Source organism: Scophthalmus maximus, chromosome 17, assembly GCF_022379125.1.
Source record: "Scophthalmus maximus strain ysfricsl-2021 chromosome 17, ASM2237912v1, whole genome shotgun sequence".
In the NCBI taxonomy this organism is placed as follows: domain Eukaryota; kingdom Metazoa; phylum Chordata; class Actinopteri; order Pleuronectiformes; family Scophthalmidae; genus Scophthalmus; species Scophthalmus maximus.
Window position 1 is genome coordinate 4,765,224 of NC_061531.1, and position 21,245 is coordinate 4,786,468.

The window sequence follows — 21,245 nt, forward strand, 5'->3', positions numbered from 1 at the left end:
GAGGCGGCACCATGTCACAAAGCAAAAGTCCTCTTGAATTTGGTTTCATGAACATGTCACGACGGTTCAGTGAACCTCAGTCAAACCAGTGGTCCGCAATCAACTTGTGGCTTGTGATCCTCTAAGATGGTCTGGTTGAAGTCTATGCGTTCTGAGCCTGTCCAAAGAGTTAATTTCTCAAATTGTCTCTCTTTTAAATTACTTTTGATACCCAAACAGGAAAACATAGCCAGTGTTAAACGAATGTGATTGTGAAAAGACAAAAACTATCTGGAATCTCTGAAAAATGTTTTGGGGATTGCTCGTTATTGTTGGATCTTGAAATCTGGTATATCATTGGGAGAAAACATTTAAAACTTTTTAGAATTAATATTATATTTACAGTATATGAAGCACAACCTTTTTTTAAAGGTAAAAAAAAAAAAAAAAGCAATGCAACAGAGGCCAAAATATAACTTTTAGTCCTTGCCTTGTTGGTCAGGCTCCAAAGATCCATCCTGCAGCTCCCTTAATGTAATCAAAAACATTTTCCATTATCTAAAGTTGTCAAAGGTGTATTTAAAATGTCAAGAGCGTTCAATAAAACTCTCACCAAACGCTCAGACGAAGGACATCAGACGCAAGTCGGGAACTCGATGATTAGAAATTGTTGCTTCTCCGTGTCATAAGAGCAGAAAGAACACAGACACAGACAGACACGTACTGTGCACCTGCGTGTACACAGGCCTACAGACAGAGCGCACACACAAGCAATGTGCACACTGTGACAAACCAAACTGACACAGACAGAATGTCTTATTGCAATATCCATTTTATTGTTCTCGTCACACTAATCTTTACAAAAACAGAGGGGTTTTGCTGCATCCAAGGATCAAAGGAATCGTGTTTTTCTCTCTCTCTCAAGAGTCGGAGATCTGAAGGAGACCGGTGCTGAGAATTCACACGTCAGTCGACTGCAGGCGGGTTCGTTCTTTGATTCCAAACACAAGTCACCTGAAGACTTTACCGGCGGGTAAAGCTGCGGCGTCGACACCCGAACCAGAAGAGAGCATGTTCCCGCCTGAAGAGAGTCTGGCCCATTCCCGGAGGCCGTTTTGCTCATAGTGTTTTAAATTCGTTTGGATCCCGTTCATGCATCTCTTGCGCTGAAGCAGTTCTCACGCCCCCTGAACACCGACTCGTGAGGAGATGCTGAGATTTTGAAATGACGAGAAGCGTGCACATTTTGGATCGCCTGTCTGTCGCTGTTTTGAAAGGTGGACATGTTTTCCATTGAGACGGTTTTAAGGCTCGTCTGCTTCACTGGGACATTAGAGACTATTGTAGAAGGCAGAGATGGAACAAAAGAGATGTCATGCTGCAAAGATCAGGAGTCTAATTCACAACTTTGTAGGTATGCGATACAAATACCTGTCTACCTTTTCATTTCGTATTGAAAAGGTAGACAGCTTCCTGGTTCATACGAGCAAAGTGCCAAAAGATGATACGTTGTTTTTGCGCACAGTCGTTGTAATCCTTACAGACGTAGCCCACATATGGTCCAACATGAGCTCACAGAGCCAAACGTAAAAGTTAGTGTGGCCAACATTAGGTAAACGAACAAAAATAGCAGCATTAAGTCATTTTTTTCCACCTTTTGCTATATGGGTTCAGCAGAGGAAGATATATATTTATCCAACAATGGTATATCATACCATTATAGAGTTGTCATGGATAACGTGTTAGTGTTAATGTTAGTTAACTGTCTTATAAAGGAATCATCTTCTAGACATGTGGGACTCCACAGATTTCAAATCACACAGGTGATGCATTTTAGCACTTTTCAGCTCCCTGTTTTGGTTTTTAGGGCCTGATTCCAGCGGAAACAAAACTTTGATCAACCCGCAGTTTGCTACTACCAGGCAGAAAACGGACAAAGTCAGCTGATACACTGCAAACACGTTGGAGGGTTCGGCTAAAGAGCCAGATCAGCATTTCAGTCGGCGTCTCCATTGTAAGCAACGCAACTGAATGCAAATAAAGGCTAATGTTGCTCTGCAGGCTACCTGCTGGGTGTGACGACAGGCCTCTTTCAGCCAACACATGAGCCACGACGACTTAATATTAATAAGAGAATAATATGTCAAATGTTGTTTTCACAGCTCGTCCCGCTGCTTTGCCTCAATGTAATGATTTCGTTAGTGTGCCTCATGCCAGCTCTGGTGACCATTAAATTTGACCCTGACTGAATGACCATAAACGTATCCCTGGATCTGACAACAAAGAGGGGGGGTGGCTGCTTTTATGGCCTTTATTTGTGCTTACATGAGAATTAAAAAAAAGGAAGTTTAAAAAGTTTTGAACACACAGTATCTGAAGTGGGAGCAAGCGGCTCTCCCAGCTACAACCTTGGTCCTAGTGGGCAAGTTCTAACGGAGCCAGTGTTGGATCAGCACCTTCACACACACTGTTCTCTTTCATCACAATAAATACACGGTGCTCCCAATCCATACCCTTGAGTGTTGGTGATGCTGGAGTAAAAATCACGCTCTCGATACAAAAAGGCCTATGTACAATATCATACAGGCGAGTTTCATCGTTAGAAAGTGGAATTGGGGGGAAGGGACGTACAGAAACAAGTAGGGAAGGGGATGTGAGTGTGATTGTGTGTGCTTTTACACGTGTGCTCTCGTGTGTGTGTGTGTGTGTGTGTGTGTGTGTGTGTGTGTGTCGTCCAGCAGAGGGAAACATTTCACAGTACAGTGATAGTCAAGATACCAACTCCACAGAGAGGAGAAAACAGGAGTTGTGATGAGGTGAGACGAAGGGGGTGGGGCAGTATAAACGTGGATTGGAGGGAGTGTGCAAATCAAAATCAGCAAAACTGTCACGCCGCGTAGCGCTTATGCAAACCACATACTTGTATGTACATGTCAATAAATGAATCTATTCATAAAACACCAGAAATGAATCACAATAAATACATAACTATAGTAAATCTCTTCCAGATTAGGTAAAGAAAGAAATCCCAGTTCGGGGGCGAGTGATGCTGTTCCATAGAGAAATAAAACAACGACAACAACAACAACAACAACAGGGGGAAAAAAAGACTGTCGGCATCACAGAAAGTTTTCAATGAAGGCTGCTTGTCTCGGGAGAATACGACAAACTAAAACATTTGCTCCTGAATGTGACGGACTGCATTTGGCTCACTGTTGTGCCACCTGCAGTCAGGAGCTTGGCTTGGTCTTATCAAATGCATTTGCGGTTCACGTCAGGTTTTGGCGAAGCTGCGTCCGTCTGAGAGACAACATGGAGAGGATGGAGAGGAGAGCCAAATGAAGATGTCGATACTTCCCTTTTGCTTTTGTCTGGTGCATCTGCTGAGATATGAAATGAATCCTTTGATCTGAGAGTGCGCCGCATGTGGAGCTGACTGGGACACTGCTACTCAGACTGCGGCGCGCGTGTGCGCGTGCGTGCGGGAATGGGCCGGGATAAGAAGAGGGGGTGAGAAAAATGTGTTTGTTTGTATGGCTTACTAAATGGATGTTTTCACGGATAAATCTCAGCAGCACACATATCCTTCAGGGGGTTTCTTTGGTCCAACAAGGCAGCCTCCTGACAGCAACACATCAAAGCTGTGTCCTGGGAGTCGGACGGGGGGCTTCACCCTCACACTGAGCGCTCAGCGTGTGCCTCCTTCCAACGGGTGTTAACTCATTCATACAGTTGTGGGAGAGAAAAAAAACAGTACGACGTGTTTTTTTCCGTTTAGAGCACACCGCTGAAGATGAGAGTGAGCTTCACATGACAAAGTTTATACAAAAAAAGTCGACGAATATTCAAAAAGAAAAAAGAAAATCATGTACCTGACTGTACTGAATGTTCAGCGTTTTATTTTACTGGGTGTCCAGTGAAAGAGAGAGTCTTTGAAAATGTTTGCCTATCGGTTCCCCGGGGTGTGTCAGGAGAGGTCTAGACCTGCGTGGAATAGGAGCGGTGCAGCGTCGCGTACCGCCCGGCCGGGTGGGCGGCGCAGTGTGGCGAGTGCTGCTCCGGCTGGTCTAGACTTCGCTGGAAATTGAGCGAGATGGTATGAGGACATCGGGAGTGGCGGGGAACCGATAGGGCTGATGGTCATGTGATCTCAGAGAACGAAGATCCCCGCGGAGTCTGCAGGGGAAAGAGAGGAGTGAGGAAGAGAGAGGACGGGGCAGGGAGAGAGAGAGAGAAGGAAGGAGAGAGGGCGAAGGAAAAGAGAAAAGTGAAGAAAAAGAATAATCATCCCACGCAATGCACGGGATGAGGGGCGAGGAAGAGGAGGAGAACAGAAATAAGGCAACGGATGATGGAGGTAGTGAGGAGGTGACAGCCCCAAAAGGTTCAAAGTTGTTCAGAATGGTTGGACGTAGGTGTTGTAAAGTGTGGAGGAGGAGGAGAGTGCAGGATGCTGCAGGAGAGTGAGGAACAAGGGAGCAGATTGAGAGGAGAGAGTCAAGGTGGGAGACAGAGGAAAACAGGCAGTCAGGTGAGGGTTAGTGACAGAGACAGACCACAGCGGACGCAAGACATTTTCCTCAGTACTTGGACTTGTACTACACTGCTGCTCCACCCCTGAGAGGATCTCTTTAGAAAGTGCAGGCACCGTAGAAGAGAGAAGGTAACCTGAGGGGACCTCCACAATCACCATGACTTTTTACTTTTACTTCGCCTCGGCTGAATTCATCGTTTCTTCCTCCGGGCGACCGCTTTGCATTCGACCCGAACGGCACATTACACCTCGAGTGTGTCAGCGAAACTGCTGACTCGCCTCAAAGAGATAAGTGACTCTCTTAGATCCCAAACAAGGAAATGTGCAACACTGTAGGGTTTTGAGGAGTAGGGTGGTGCCTCTTTCTAAAGCTAACACCGGAATTTGTTCAATCCTCTGGTTGAAATCTCAACCGCAGCTCATTTCACACCAGTGGAACAAATGTCTGCAGCGATCTTGTCAGCCTTTTAACGCGGCGTGCGTGCGCGCGTCAAAGATTTGAAGGGTCGACTCGGGTGATCTTGCCGGGACCGGGCGTGCAGGTGGGGGCTTGTAGCATGCATGTCTGTGGATTTGTTCATTTGAGGGGGGGAACAAGTGGGACAGTGGATTATCTCCGCCCCTGTGTGGGTGAGCGCGGCCGTGCGCCTCACACCCACCCCCTGCCCCTTACCTGAGGACCACTTAACTTTTCGAGTGGACTCTCCACACAGGGAAGCGTCACCATGGGCATGCCCAGCACAGAGTCGGGCCGTTGGGGTCGTGCTGGGGTGAGTCTGGGCAGCAACTGCTGGAAGTTGTTAATCACGCAGGTCACCTGGAGAGACGAGGACAAAAAAAAAATTAAGTAAGAGAGAAAGCTGAGAGCTGAAACTATATTGGCGATAACAGGTTATGTCAGAAAAAAAGTCCTGTTCAGACCAGAGAGTTCATCAGAGATTAGTTCAGTGGTGGAGAACTTTCTTCCTATCGAGGGCAACTTTCAATTTTTACAGCCATATTGCATTATTGAACACGTACATCGCACTATCATCTCTGCTGTAATGCGATGGCTGCACCTGCTGCACTTTGGTGAGGCATCTGATATCAGATGATGATGCTGCTGCTGCTGCTTCTCTCCTCAGCTGGTTTTGGCCTTTGTTATAGCACCATGCATGGCTTGTAAAGACAGTAACTCCTCCCTGGTATCAAACTCAGCAGTGATCCCACACACAACATACATAGCTGGGCAGTGATTGAACGCCCTGGGATGGTTCTCTGAGACAAGCTGACACCCCAGCCATTTTCACTTTGTCCGGTTTCCAGCAGCTCTGCGAACGGCTCCTTCACAAATTCTCCACTTTCCTTCACCCTGCCCCTCCTGACCTGACAGGCATGCAGCCAGAAGGGACCACTCCAATGGACATGCTAGTCTACAACTGTATGTTTTCATCAAAGGAAAAAAAAAGAAAGAATTGTATACGGCCCAGAGACCGGAGGTTCCCTGCCCCTGGTCTAGGCTAATGTTCTGGGCTTTTCTTTTTATCGAAGCCTTCAGAGGGCTCGTCTCTCCTCACCAAGAACACGGCGATGGCCCCCCCGGTGAAGAATCCCGCCAGGACGTCGGCCCAGTGGTTGCGGTACTCAGCCACCCTCACCACGCCCACCAGCATGGCCAGACAGAGCAGGGTGAGGCTGATGGTGGGCTTGGTCAGCCGCGTGCCCTTGGTCTTGAACACCAGCGTCACGTACATCTGCAGAGAGGCAAAGGGGGGGGGGGGGGCACGCACAGAAGGGTACAACAAACACGGAAATCCACACAAGTATGCACCATTAGAACCTGACGAGGCTATTTGAACAAAATTAAAGAAAAATAAAGAAATATAGGTGATGTGTAGGAATCAGAATGTCTTCCTCTTACTGTACTGGATGGTTTGAGATCAACAAGACTATCTACACACAGGACAGCCGATCCACAAATCCATTTTTCTTTTGTACAAAATCCGTGGTGAAATTGGTGTTCAGTGGTGCAATTGCTTATAAAATATAATGCAAGATGCAGGAGGAGGTGGAGGTGGACTGATGCCCAAAACCCAAGGTTGGCGAAGCAACCACACAAAATGAAAACATATTTGAAAGTCAGTACTTAACCTGACGCTTTATGTCTCAAATAACCGATAATTGCCAATCAATCACGTTATAGTTTACATTCATGTTTGTCCAGAATAGTTAGGAAATTAAAAAAGGTGAATTTATCATAATTAGCAAATTAATTCCTGAGTTATGGCCAAAAATGTGTTATGTGGGGACAGTGACCTTTGCCACCAAAATCGGATCAGTTCATCCGAAGACTCTTTTGGACATTCGGCTACGTATAATGAAATCCCCTGCTGCTCGCTAGCTCGAGGCAGCTAACGTCTTGGTACAAATAAACATGGGCTGAAAAAACACTCCGGCCGGTCACATTTGCATGAATTATACCAATGAAAATCTGGCTTGCGTTCCGCCTGAACACACCTGAAGAGTTTCATTTTACTCATGATTCATTAATCCCTGGGAGCTGAGAAGATTTCCCACCAGTGACCACGCCTATAGCTGCTGGATTTAAACTAATCCGAATGAGAAGGGGATAATATGTGGGGCTCCAAGAATGGCTGTGAGACAGATATTCAGCCCCAAATCCGTTATCTACAGTATAAAGGGGACTAAAAAACTCTCAATCCTCTTTGGGGGAAAATGAACACACTTGTAGTACACTGTAAAGGAAAAGCCATTTTGGAAAGCACACTTAAGAGTATTCGCTTTCTTAGCGTTGGATTAGAAAATCCTGCTGTTATGTCTGTATGGTAAATATGACTCTACACCCAGCAGCTTAGAGCAAAAACTGGAACTGGGTGAAACAGCTACAGTAGCCTGCGTCTGTCAAAAGTAGGAGTATCTGCATGTTTGACACTCTACGTCTTGTTCAGTTTCTTTTGGTCTGTGTGAATTATTAACCTAACTAGAGATGATTTTCTTACCTGCTAGCCCCTCTCTTTTTCTAGTTATGGTACTAAACTAAGCCGAATGCTGGTGGTAGCTCCATATTTACCGTACAGGCATGAGAGTGGTATCAATCTTCTTATCTAACTTTCAGTAAGAAAGCAAAGGGTATTTCTCAAAATGTTGAATTGCTCCTTTACACTGGTTGCTTTTCAGCAAGAAAAAAGCTCAATAAGTCAATCTCATAGGGTAAATTAAAAGTGAAACAAGCACAAAAAAAAGATCCTGAGAGGAGAAGTATGCAGGGTTTCAGTTGGCAGCATGCACTTACTGAAGCCCAAAGCACTCGTCCATCACGCTCCAACCTACCACTGTGTACACTGCCGAGAAGACGCTGAGCGCTGCGTCCTTCGACGGGAAAGATTTGCGCGCGGACATGACAGTCAGAGGGTTGCCCGTGCAGGCGCGTCGCTCGGTGATGTACTGCATGGTGGACTGGCAGCCTAGCGCCGTGTAGTTCGGCCGGCATGCAGACAGGAAGTGAGGCGTCTGGTTTCCTGTCACTACCTGGCCGGCATTGGCGAAGATGGTGGTGGTGAACAGGCCGAAGGCATAGACACCTGAGTTGGATACGGATATGAAGGAGATTTGGGTAGTGGGTGGGACAATTGAGGGGGAAGGTGGCAGAGAAGTGGTATAAAATCAAATAAAAAGGCAGAGTTAGAATTAGAAATAAAGTTGACACAGATCAAGCGATGAATAAAAAAGCACATTACATGTTTAAAACAGAAGAGACATCTAAACGTGTAACAGCACTGTGAGAAGTTTTCCCTCTTAAAACAATTGGAGCGGAAGACTCAGTCTCATCTCGATTCAGCTTATGCAGATTTTTGCGGGCTGCTTTATATTCATAAGTGATCTTTCTGCCATGATCCTGAATATCTTAAATCAAAGATTATACAGCGGTTTGTTATCCAATTAACAGCTACATGTTCAAGCTCTGGCTGAGGAACTCAGGTTCTTACAAGGCCAACCTTATTCTTCTGTGTTGTTTTGAGCTTGTATATTTTGTCTGTCATTTTCCTGACAAAAGCACACACACAGCGATGCCCTGTCACGGGTCTGCAAAGAGCAGCGAGGCTGTTTGTGTGTGACACAAAGCAGCGCGCTCACCTAGGAAGCGTATAATGCGCCTCAGGAGGGGGTTGAAGTAGCAGCAGTCTGCCGTGACAATGGTCTTCTCCTGGGTTCCCTCCGCCTTGGTGAAGAAGGCACACAGCTCGCCGACAAGAATCTGTGCACATGAAGTGAAACCAGGGCTAAATACAAACAATACATGGCATATCTGGTCGAATTAATTGATTGTATCATATCGCGGCTGTAGATGGAGAATATGCTCCCACAAAACATAAACAGACCTATCATAACAGAGAAGCTAGGCATCCAGCGGTTTAATTAATGACAGATGTAAACGCAGCAACAACACGGTACACTAGTCGCAATGTGTTAGACTTCCCAGTTGTTAACCACATCTGTTATTTCAACCATTTTGTCTTTCTTTCTTCTTCTGTATTTTCAACTGTGACTCCACCACTTAAGGTCAAGACTTAATTATCTTAACTTAAACTGGATTGATTGACATTTAAATTTTTACAGACATCCGTGGCCCCCAGACGATGAATCCTACTGACTTTGGTGATTCCCCGGACCTCTAATGCCACTACGAGATGGTTTTGAATAAAATGTCTCAACAACCGCCATGACATTTTGTACACATTCATGTTGCCCTGAGGATGAACTGTAATGAATTGTTGTGCGACTCCTGTCCAACATGCAGCGCATTCAGTGCAGCAGCCCAGGCACGCACAAGAACTCGCACGGGTAATAGTGTTTTTTTTTTCTTTTTCTTCCTCCCCGCAATTGAATACTGTGGCTTAAAGTGAAAAATAACCAACTGAACCACAGAAGAGTGAGAGGAAGATATCACATGATGCCAGAGTAACTCGCACACAGTAAACTTAAATGTTGTTCTTACACAATGTGGCAGCACAAAAACTTAAAAACAATAACTTATGACTTCGCACACAAATGAGTTTAAAGCAATATGTTGTCATGTATGAAAATACCCCCCATATTGACACTATGGACTACTTGATTACTATGAGCAAATTATTGAACCTTTCATTCAATGGGCCCTCTTTCCCCAGACTTTCTGCAGAGGTGTATGCATCAGTAAAGATGTTACTGAGTCAGAGTAAATGAAGATGGAACAACATAGAGTGAATATCCCCTATAAGTAATAATGCAGTTGTGGCCTCAAACTTCTAGCAATGCAAAGCGCAACATTTGAACAAGCGTCACATTTCTGCGATTGAATTGACCGCAGTAAACGGTTGTCATGGGTGTTAAGCCGATCTTCTGCTATTCTACGTGTACAGTATATCGTACATGGCTATTGCTCCATGTTAAGACTGGTTAGTGTATGGTAAGTGTTGTGAGATAGGCTGCTTGGGTTGAAGAGTTACTGTAAAATAACAGCTATATACACTATTTGTGGTACATAGGGGCACGTGTCTATGTTCCCTCAGCCCTCTTTCCTCACCCTAGCCCTAACCTAGGGCCTAATTTTGATGCAGGGGAAATTTAATTGAATTAAGTGGACACAGGGATGACCCCCTACATAGCTGTTAATGTACGGTTTTGGTACGTGTACCACCTGTGGTATGTGGGCTCCCTTTGGTGGTAGGCAGATCACGTTGCTGTGCACAACTGTGAAGGCAACAAAGTAAGCATGGGTAGCATTAAAATTATGAATGGCTCAACATAAACACGGCAATCGTGGCTCAGAGCAGACACTATTAGGGAGACAGCGAATTAGGAGGAGAATATTTCAAGCAGCCCTCTAGAAACTGAAGTGGACGAAAGTGAACCGAGCACCAGTGCTGGCGGCTACTTCAGCAGTTTCCACAGCAACGGCTAGCAGCAAATGGCGCAAAACAGTGAGGAAATATGACTCGAGCTACATCCAATTTAGAACGCCTATGCTACTTATAATGGTGGTACTTGGAGAGTCAAAAAACTTTTGAGGAGGTACATGGTGTAAACAGATGGGGGACCACTGATCTATATATTTCAGTTTTTCACCATTTGTTTCACGACATCTTTTTTAACAGTGCGGTCTCTTCTTTGATCTGCACATCTGGCTCTGTCCAAATGTGACATCACGATGACATCACGATGACATCACTGACATCATATGCTTTGATGTGCTCTAGCCCAACCCCTGGTTTACACATGTATAGTTCACTTGACACATCTATCTAGTTCTACACTTCAACACTTGCTAGTCTTTCAGCTTGATTCCGAGAGCATCTCAGCATTCACATCTCATTTTCTGCAAGGACTACACTCTCTATTATTTATTTTGAGCTGAGAAACGTGAGCAGGAATATGAGTGATGAGGGACCCTTATCCGACGGCAAGTGCTCTTCCTCTCAAGTCGAGTGCAAAGTCACCTTTGCCGGCCTTGACAGTCAGGAGAGCTCGTGAAAAATGCCTGCTGTCTTGTGCTGTCATTTCCGCAGAAACGCCGACCCCCAGCCCCGTCTGACGAAGAAACCAGCGGGATCAGAGGTATTGAGGAAGAGGATTAAGTCGTTTTTACGTCAGCCGGACCACATGAGGCGACGAATGGCACACGCAACTCCACAGCTGACACAGGACAAGGCTGCCCACTCGACAGACGAGAAAAAAGTGTCGCTGGTGGCGGCCTCGAGTGATGAGCCCCAGGAGGCCACAGGGCCCAAGGCTCGGGGCCGTGCTCCAACCAAAAAGATGGCAACAAGTGACGAGGCGAAGGAGCCAGAGCTGACTGGAAACTCTGGCCCCGTCAACACGGCGCTGGAGGCGGAGTCTGACGATGCCTCCGACTTCATCAAGAAGACCTCCGAGACCCCCTCTCACTCCCCCCACTCCACAGCTCAGAGACGTTCTCCAACCAAAAAGGTCTTTTTTTTCCTCCGGTCAGTCTCATGAGTCTCACTTTGCTGCTCTCACTACAGGTTTTCTTCTTCTTTTGGTTAAAGGGCAGTAGCGTTAAAGGTGCATTCTAGCTACTCGAGCATAGAAGGTGGTGTTTATCCATTTGATTGATTATTTAATATGTATTATTGTCAGTTTGATTTACCCTTTAACTTTTCTCCATTTGTCTGTTTTCACCTCGGAAAGATGAAGACTCTTGATTTGTCATGTTTTTTATCCATGAACAGTCCTGTTCATGGATAAAATCGGAACTAGAAACAGGAACAGTCCTGTTCATGGATAAGTTTTTACGAGGCCCTGTTCAATATTAGTAAAAACAATTCCAATACAGAAGGATTGGCTGAAGTATTCACTTCCTCCTCTTCTTCCTGTCAGGTTCGGTTCTGTGATAATGTGGAGGTGTTCTTCATCTGCTTTGGTGAGGAGGATCGACGGGGCCCCTGGATGCAGATGGCCCTGGACCGCGGCAGATTCCTGGAACGCTGCCAGGAGGTGGAGAAGAGCATTTCCTACTGCCTGCAGCCGCAGCACCGCAGCCTGATGCAGGAAACAGCTGAAAACAGTGAACCCAGCAGCAGCCAATCAGGGTCCAGTAACAATGACTACGACCGTCTAAAAAGCGAGGGGTCGTCTGATCTGTCTGACTCAACCGAAGTGCCACTGGGGATGGCTCCGAGTGAAAAGCAGCAGGAGGTGGAGCCGACTGCAAGCTGTGTACCCGTCAACATGGAGAAGGAAGAGTCGTACACCAATCGGCCATAACATTATGACCACTGACAGTGGAAGGGAATAACATTGATTATCTTGTTACAATGGCACCAGTCAGTGGGTGGGATACATTAGGCTGCAAGAAAATATCAAAAGCCTTGCCATTCCTGTACAATTGTTCAAAAACACCTGTCCAAGACATATCCAAAATAAATTGAATGCTGCTCTTGGTCTTTTTTGAAAGGTAACACTCTGAAGTTGTATCCCAAACAGTCAGAGTCACTGTAAGTGCATACTCGCATTGAGTCACCTAAGCTGGAACACACTGAATTTCAAGGATCTGTTTTATCGCCTGAATATGTTTTGTAATCAAATGCCTTCAGAATACTGTAGCTGGGACCTATTAGCTGGCAAACACAATGAGACCACATCATAAAGCCTTACCTAGTCCCAGTTCAAATTGGATAAGAATGCTGGAAAAAAAAATATATTTTACACGTTTTTCCAAGGGTATGTCCAGGCACTCTCCAAAAGTGGCCGTTTGGAGACTCTAAAAGGACGCACGGTAACCACAAAAATGTTTTTTTTTCTTTCTTTCTCACAGTGCAGATGAATCTAATAGACAGACATCTTAATCACCTATTATTGTGGACTCCTTGGGTTGTGGTGGGATAGTGATGAAAACTCAGTCCTGTCTGAAAGTTTCTGGGATCCAAAAAATAGCAGCCATTGTTACTGGGTGCTCACAGTTAATGGTTTTCTTTGTGTGGAGCATCAGGCTTGTGGCAGAGGTTTCGGTCGGGTGTCTGAGTTCAGAGTCGGAGACGCGGCGCCTCTCCAGGCTGATGATCCCATAATGAACTGTGACTGTGACTCTCATCTGTTAGTGAGAATACGGCACTCAGAGAAGCTGGCACCGACTAAAACGAGCCAGGACAGAGATATGCTTAGTCTTAAAGCAGTCCGGACAATCGCCATGCTCTGCTGTGACAGAAGTGGGACCCACTTTAACGCTGAGCGCGTTCCACAAGCCCATCAACCTCGCTCTTCCTCTTTCCAAATCTAACATAATCCCCCCATTTGTCCCCCAAAGTGACAATTTCTTGAGCCCCGCTGTCTGAGGAGGGGAAGCAATAGGAACTGAGAGAAACTACAGAGTGAAAGGAAGCCAGTGCAGGAGAGAGACAAAGAGAGATTAAGCACAATCATGAGCGTGTTTCCGTTAAGTCCCGAGCTTTCAAGCACTTCCAAGCGGGTCCCCGCCAAGTCAAATGAGTTGATAACATGCATGGGCCCCGTCAGTGCAGCTGTCCTGTGAAGTGCATGCCCAGCCGAGTGCTTTCTTCCATTAGTGAAGCGCGGCGCTGGTGGGTGTTCCATGGCAACCCCTCAAAACACCAACACGAGCATGAAATCAAAGCCGAGGGGGTTTAATCAGCGGCTTCAAATACGAGATGTTAGGGGCACAGTCACACTGTGGGCAGCCAGTTATGGGGCAATTAAAAAAAATCACGGTGGCCGTTTCTATGGGGACTGCTGGTCTGGAGGGTTTGAGCATGTGTCTACCACAAAGTGTAGGATAATGGCAGTGTGGTGTCATTCATGGACAAGTGCTCTTGAACACAGCGGGCGGCTGTAAAGCAGTGGGCGGCAGGGCTTTTTAGAAGCACCTACAGTACTACTGCCCCACAAGGCCTTTTAGTGGGATTAATCTGTGTGTCTGTGATGCCACTCTTCTGAGTCGCTAGTAAAGTCTCTCTAAACAGTGTTCTCCCATTGTTCCAACACCATTATCAACATGACTGAGAAAATTGATATGTTCATACTGGCTGTTTTCAGTAGTTACCTTCAGACACCGCTGTTTACTTTGTGACAACCTGAGCAGTTTAATAAAAATTAAAAAAAAATGTTAAAAGCGATTTCTTTCACTAGTGACTTTTAGAATAGCAACATGACTGATCGGTCATGAGCTACATCATCTAACTGATACAGGCTTTTCTGTTAATCACAGTCAGATCAGAGTGAATGCTGTCAAAAGGCGTAGCTGAAGTTGATACGCATCTTCGTTACTGTTTGCACGGTTTATTTTTCTAAATTTTTTAGAGGACCACTTGACTCATGGATCTGATTTATTCACCGGATGGCAGGTAGACGAAAAACCAAGCAACTGCCAGCCAATATAATATATCTCCTTCTGGTGTCGCATTAACATCGCACTAACATCACATTAAGTTAATAAGGTATTTGTCATGGTCCGCTCGGACCAAGACCCTCTTGTGGAACTCTTGAAAGACTTTGTGTTTTCCTTGTGGATTATGCTTTGACTTACCAAGTCCTTGTGTCTCTGTTTAAACTTAAGTTAGCTTTTGTGAAACCCTTGTGTTTTGTTCGTCTTAAGTTTGGTATTTCTTGTGCTATATTGTAATTCATTCCCTGTGCTCCTGTGTCTGGTTTTCTGTTCCTTAAGTTTTCCTGTGTTTCCCTGTGATTGTCTGCACCTTAGTAGAGTTTTTGGATTTTCTGAGTTTTGGATTTTGTTCATGTTTCTCTTAAAAGACTGCTTTTTGTCACTTTTTATTAAAGACTCTCTTCATTTGGGCGTTTCCTTCGGTTGGCTTACTCCTCACCACTTTTCTATAAATGAATGTTCAGCAGACCGGTGGCAAGTGTTAGATTGTTTGTTGTTTGCCTACGATCATAGCCGGGGGATGGGTTCAGAAAGGCCAATCAAAGGCAGAGTAGGGGCTGGGGTCTCCATGGAATACGCCTGTCTGGAAAATGTATCAAAACTATCCAACCAAAACAGACCAATTCATTAACACTGATTTGCTTGATTGATGATTTGATGGTTCGGGTCTAATAGTGTAAAAGAGTGTGGTATCAATTACACACGCAGTGACGTTGATTTTCCTACATTTTTAAAAGGAAACAATTTGTATAAGAAATCACAGCTAAACGCAATGAGTTATTTCCGCTCACCCTCTTGTTTTGAAGCGAGAAACAGGCTTTATTTGTTGGCACAGCTTCAGTCTCGTATTTTTTAAACGCTGATCATTTATTTAGCTGGACAAACTTTTTTTCGGAGTTTTAAGTCGCGAGTTGAGTTTTTAGTCTCAACAACTGTGATTGGCGAGGGTTGCTGGGAATGAAGATCTCCAGATGCTTCTCTGGGAACAACTGCACAAACTCACAGAACCATCGCTCCCTCCCCGCCCGCCCTTCCCTCTGCCCTCGGAGATGAGAGTCGGGGGGTTTGTAAAAAAATGTGAGAGCAGGAGTATACGACAGGGAAATTGGTGAGGAACGGTATGGGGAAGGTAGAAAGGTGACTGGGTTGGCGCAATACTGCGGGGTATGAACTATTCATGCACTGGTGGCATTTTGTGAATAAATGTAGCACGTTATTTTTTCACCAACATTTTAAAATGATCTCTGTCCGCGGCAGTGGGATGTTCTGGAGCTCCATGCTCCGGCCCCGCTGACGAGGTTGTCACCGCAAGTTTAGGGGCAAGCGCACTATAATTCCTTGAAATGAAAACTGCTAATCCAGTCTACGCAGAGACGATGTAGACGCATGCAGGAACATGTCACTCCAGGAGAAACAATGATGTTGGAGATAATGCTGTGTCATAGCACGATGAGCTTCCTGAGCGGGGGGAGAGAACAAACGTGAGTTCAGACAGGGACAAAAGTATTACATGAGTACTTACGTGCATGATTTATGTGAGGAACAAGAGAGGAGTAAAGGAATGAAACATTAATGCAGACACGAGACATGATTAACTGCGCAAACAGCGTCACGAGTACAGGGCCTGTTTTCTTTTTTCTTCTTCTTCTTCTTTTGTGCCACAAGGATGCTGGAGGATTCTGCTCCCTGGGTGTAAGTAATCGGTTCTCGATTCGTGTCCACGAGTATTAGTCAAATGTGAGCGTGCGTCCAGACCCTTTTTATGAACACGTGTCCATTAGAGGGCAACGAGCGGGAACGTTTCACTCAGAGCGATGACGTAAACACAGTTGATCGCGGCGATGGCAACTGCGGTGCCGATTAGGGGAATGACGAGAGCAAGAGCGATTAGAGGAACTCTATTAATGGGGAAGAATAGACATCAATAAAGGACGTTAGATAAATGAATATGTGTATTATTTCCAAGTCATTTTTTTGCATTTATGATTTTATGAATAATGGTGGGACAGTGGACGTGCACATTCTGAAGCTGAGGAAAATAAATGATACCCAGCATCACCAGGGTTTCCTGTATACCATATCTGAAGGACCGGGACAGGAGAGAATGCAGAAGATACACAGACTGTCACGTGATCCTCACGTGGCGGTGATGTCGATAAAAGCTCTGAGGGACACGGCGAGCATCGTGGAGTCTGAGCAAGTGGCACGGCAGCGAGATGCAGATTGCATCCATTAGTCCTCCACTTCTGCAAATAGCAACTGCCTGTTCAGCTCGTGTTAGTGATAAAATAATGTGTGTGGGGGGTGGGCGGGTGGGTGGGTGGGGGGCTGATGGAAATACAATGTATCCTAGACTCTTGAGTCATTGCATAAATTGGACTGATGTTGTAACGAACTCTGAGCTCTCTTGAGCGGTTCATCATTTACTTGTGATTGTGCAGATGCGAGGTCCCACAGCCAATGATAGCATGGGTTAGAATATAAATGATGAAATACATAATAAATAATTATTTCTCAGAAACATTAAATATTCATGACTGAATATAAATTTAAAAAAATAATATATATATAAATAGTAGATATCCTTAAGTGATATTTATGAAGAGTTTAACACTAAAAACCTGAGCTGATCTGCGTCATCGGGAAAGCGTGTGTTTGGTCTCATCAGATCCGAGTGACGGTAGCCCAGGAAAAATAAGCAAAACAACTACACAACTGTCAGGAGCTGCGTGGGAGAAGCGTGCCGGCATCAGCTTTGTTGTTTGGGGCTGTTACAGCTTCTCGATCACATTTAACAAAGAGGACGTGCCGATGGAGGCGGTCTGATGAGATAACATCTGAATAAAGTAAAGCAGTTTTTAATTTCCACCATCAGAGTTTCCGTCCGAAATCACTCCCCGTCTCTCAACAGTCTTATGTAATGAATGCTAAACTATAAAAGGGCAAAACCTTCTGCAGAAACCCTTTGTGGCATCTAAACTAATGAAAGTACGGCCACACAGACCGACTCCAGACCCATGTCTGTGAAGCACAGCTCTGCGGCCGCGAGGACCTAATGTGTCTGACAAGGCTGGGAAAAAGTTGCTTGAGTGTAAAGCACAAAGAGACGCCTGGCTGTCGCTGGCATCCCATTATCTGTCGTCATCTGCGGTGACCTCGATCTCCGCAGTGCAGTGCATGTGTGAGATCTTGGCTAATGGACGGTGCGAACGGCCCTGCACCTGTCCGAGTGCATCACCGTCGCTGTTACTCACATGTGGCTCTCACCAGGTTCCTGACTGTGCGGACACGGGCGCTAAACAGGAGGCTGTCAGCCCGGGACGCCGACAGGGGATACAGACAGAATGAAGACAACAACATGTGTTTCCATCCACTGACACGATGAGTGATGACTGATTTTATTCCTTCTTTTAATTAAAGAGTACGGTTCATTCAAGGGTGGATGGCCACACGGCGCTTGAATGCAAATAGATTAGCAATGGTTACAGGCCACTGCACACAAGGCTTACTCCCTCCACGAAAGTGGAGGAATGTGCAAAACGCGTGCACATGGGCACACATCGCAAAATCACATACGCACACAAGCAACGCCCTTGTTCCATTAGGCGAAGTGTAACTGCACATCGTCACAACCTTCGGCCTGCTCAAAATTAGACAACTGTAAAACACTACAGAGCAAAGGATTCATTCCATCTCGCAAACGCAAAAAGAACTCTTCGTCATTGTGTTGCAGCTTCACTAATTCCTCTCCTTCTTACAACGTTCCTTGTGTTTTCCCGCCAGAAGGAAAAGTAGGTTATGTATTCTTTGCCTTTTCTCCTCCATTTTTATCCGATTCAATTTCATGCCCCCGTTTTTTCCGAATGCGCTCTGTTACGTCGTTCCTCAGGAACGACGTAACAGAGCCTATATGCATCTGTGGGACGGCTCGCTGTTTGATGTCTCACTGTGTATCTGTCCTTCTGGTTTTCCTTCCCCCCTTGTCTTATCCCATTTATCATCAGAGGGAAGTGCCTGGATGGGTCTCTGCTGACAAAAATTCATTGAACGCATTGTGATCCTTAAATAAAAAACAAGCCATATCTCTAATTATATTAATGGTCGTCATTTGTTTCTGCAACCGACACTGAGTCAGTCCTCCATTGCGGCACAGGATTCAAATTGCCTTTGCGACCACGAGCGGCTCAGCGTGAAATGATGCGGCGTGTAATCCGGCGATATGATCATTTCATCACACGATATCAACCCCCTCACTGTTGTGCACGGCCCAGAAATAATCTGGCACATAAACACGAGAAGGACCACATTGGCCATTTTTACACTTCCATCTTTCGACAGATTAAACATACAAGACATTAAGAGTTCATCTCCATGTGTGGCAGTTAAAGTGAAGAGTTTCCAAGACCCCACGGCTGCCAGGCAGCTACATAATGATTTCACAGACAGGAGAACTGGCTCCCGTGGGAAAAAGAATCTTCCAAAATGTTGAATTAATGCTGTGATCAATAACCAACAAAGGCCTCCATCCACAAACCAGGAGCGCATTCAACAGGAGATTTGAGTGCAAAATAAATTCGCCCGATGTAACCACTTAACGTCCAAGAACAATGCTCCCGTGATTTAAACAGAGACCGACGCGACAGATGCAGCGAAACGGCAAGGCACAGTAACCCCAGGCCAGGACTAAAAATACAACACGGCTGTGATATAACCACTTAGAGCTGACTTATTAAAACTGATAAGATGAAAGTAGCAGATAGCATATTTTGTGCTGGAGCCTTTTCTGAGCGGGTTGCGGCCCTGCGTGCGCGGAGCAGAGAATGTTTTACGCTGGCGCTGTTGATTTGCTATCTCACAAATTAAACTAAACAACTTCGGTTGTTGTCGAGTGTACCCGTCCCGTTCACGCCATGCGGTAACTCTCCCTAACCCCTTTGGGGATGCGGTCACAGTTGGAAATCCTTCTTTGTTCATTCATCTTTTGCTCGATAATTCAATTCAATTCAATTTTATTTGTATAGCGCCATATCACAACATACATTGTCTCAAGGCACTTTACATAGTGAGGTCAATATTACAATATTACAGGGAAAACCCAACAAATCCCACATAATAATAATTCTGATAATTGTTTGTGAAATGGAATAATTGATGGAGTGGATGCTGAATCAGGAAGACGGAAACTGTGGTCTTAAGCAGAAGTATATATTTTAAGAGCTAAATACTGCGGAGACTTCTGGTTCGCTACACAGATCAACAGGTTCACAGTGTTCGGCGTCCCAAGATAGTCTGCCCAGCCCCGGTCTCTGTATTGTGTTTAGGTCAGAGTAATGTTGTCATCTCACCGCGACTATGACACCTCGAGAGAGACTTCAGCCGCTCTCCGATTGTTTTGACTTGCAAGAGATAAGATGGCCTTGCTTGGTGCCTGAGAACCAAGAGTTTCTCAGGGAGGATAGACAAAATTCCACGACAGTTTGCACAGGGCTTGTGTGTCCAGTAACCACACGGAAACATGCAAGAACAGAGGGTGGTAAACAGGGGCTGCACGCCCTACGGTCAGGGCCGATTGGGCACTGGCATTCTTCAGGGATCTGGGAGGTGCTGAGTGAGGGAATGGCAGTCCACCGCCCTCGCAGGACCCCCCGAGGCGTGTCTCCAGCTCTGCCTGACTGAAAAATTTGATCGAAAGCTCAGAAGCAGTACACGACAAAAAACTGCTCAGTCTAATCTCATTTTGGGGAATGGGTGACTTCTGCCAGACCCACTGGAAAGACAACAGCAAAGCACGAACACACTCCCCTCTGTGTCTTTCCATCGCTCCCTCGCTCTGTTCGGTGCACCGCCAGTGAAGTTGATGCAACAACAGCCCTGGGGCTCAACACTACATGGAGCAGGCGGCTCACTACGGAGAGAGTGGAAGAGAGGAAGTGGTGAAAGGTTGGGAGAGGAAAGAGGAGAGGAGTCTGTTTGATGGTGCAAAAAACCAAAAATGGTACAGGTGTTGCGAATCCTCCGCCGGCATTGGTGGGGTGATTATCACGACGAGCAGTGAGATGTGTTCCAGGCAGAATGGGAACGGTGCAGACTGTGGTGAATTAGACTTTCATATATCAGCTACATCAGCTGCACAGATAGGTGGAGCAGATAGAGCCTTTTTTAATGTGCAGGGAGGAAAACAACATGTACCTCTTCCCTCCATGAATAGAATCCCTCTCATCGGTCTCTCTTCAGGGGTTTTTCTCTCTGAGCTGTGATTGCATCCTTCTCCATACGCATACATTTTATTTTAACCTCTTATTAACAGCACTTCTCCTCTTATCATATTTTTCCCTAAGGCTACATCCATATTACTAAGTCTTCATTTTAGAAGTCATCGCTGCCACTACGTTTTACGCCCGCCGCCCACACTACTCCGGAAGTTTTTCGGTGGCGCCTGAAACGGAGAAGTCGGGAAACGCTGCTCGCCAAAGTTTTAGTTAAAAAACATTTCCGGGGCTGAGTTGCTGTATGGACGGGCAAAATAACAGAGAGGTTCGGAAACAATGACGCAGTCGCCTGCATTCGCCTCTATTCGTTTCTTATCGGTCCCAGCTCTTACTTTTCATTATTCCTGTCTCTCGCGTGTAGTATTTTCTGTAACTAAGTAACCAACCGACAATGTGCTTCCTGTTTACACTGGTTCGCACATGCTCGGCGTATGTGAACGGTCACTTGTACAATTGTACGATGTGCGTTTTCAGATGCGTTAGTGTACATAGGGATTGATACTGACACAGAGCTAAATCACTGGTGTGGACGGAAATGGTCATACAGCTTCATCTTCTCCGTTTC

General features: G+C 45.6%; 2 protein-coding genes across 10 annotated transcripts in view; one reads left to right on the plus strand and one right to left on the minus strand.

Moving 5' to 3' along the window:
* Positions 1–793: 793 nt before the first annotated feature.
* plppr2a (phospholipid phosphatase related 2a) overlaps positions 794–21,245 on the minus strand; it is a 143,777-nt gene continuing 123,325 nt past the window's right edge. For 4 of the 8 annotated variants that reach the window (XM_035614042.2, XM_035614041.2, XM_035614040.2 and 1 more), the window contains 5 exons: positions 8,648–8,768; positions 7,844–8,094; positions 6,070–6,246; positions 5,203–5,330; positions 794–4,155 (listed from right to left, as the gene is read on the minus strand). In XM_035614042.2, coding sequence (XP_035469935.1) covers positions 4,047–4,155; positions 5,203–5,330; positions 6,070–6,246; positions 7,844–8,094; positions 8,648–8,768 — 786 coding nt within the window. In that variant the 3' untranslated portion in view covers positions 794–4,046. The other 4 variants (XR_004785822.2, XM_035614046.2, XM_035614045.2 and 1 more) reach the window with 4 other exon arrangements.
* LOC118288210 lies at positions 10,782–14,142 on the plus strand. Of its 2 annotated transcripts, XM_047327890.1 has the most exons (3): positions 10,782–10,952; positions 11,059–11,479; positions 11,891–14,142. In XM_047327890.1, exons 2-3 carry the CDS (start codon positions 11,153–11,155, stop codon positions 12,275–12,277), a joined length of 714 nt encoding a protein of 237 aa, XP_047183846.1. In that variant the 5' UTR covers positions 10,782–10,952; positions 11,059–11,152; the 3' UTR covers positions 12,278–14,142. The 2 variants fall into 2 exon arrangements, with proteins under 2 accessions (XP_047183846.1, XP_035469941.2); XM_035614048.2 differs by having other exon boundaries at positions 10,782–11,479.

Bases quoted from the DNA above. Each gene is read 5' to 3' on its own strand.
- LOC118288210 (XM_035614048.2), top strand. From the start codon at position 11,027: ATGCCTGCTGTCTTGTGCTGTCATTTCCGCAGAAACGCCGACCCCCAG. The intron at 11,480-11,890 runs GTCTTTTTTTTC...TCTTCCTGTCAG, and splicing joins GACGTTCTCCAACCAAAAAG to GTTCGGTTCTGTGATAATGT.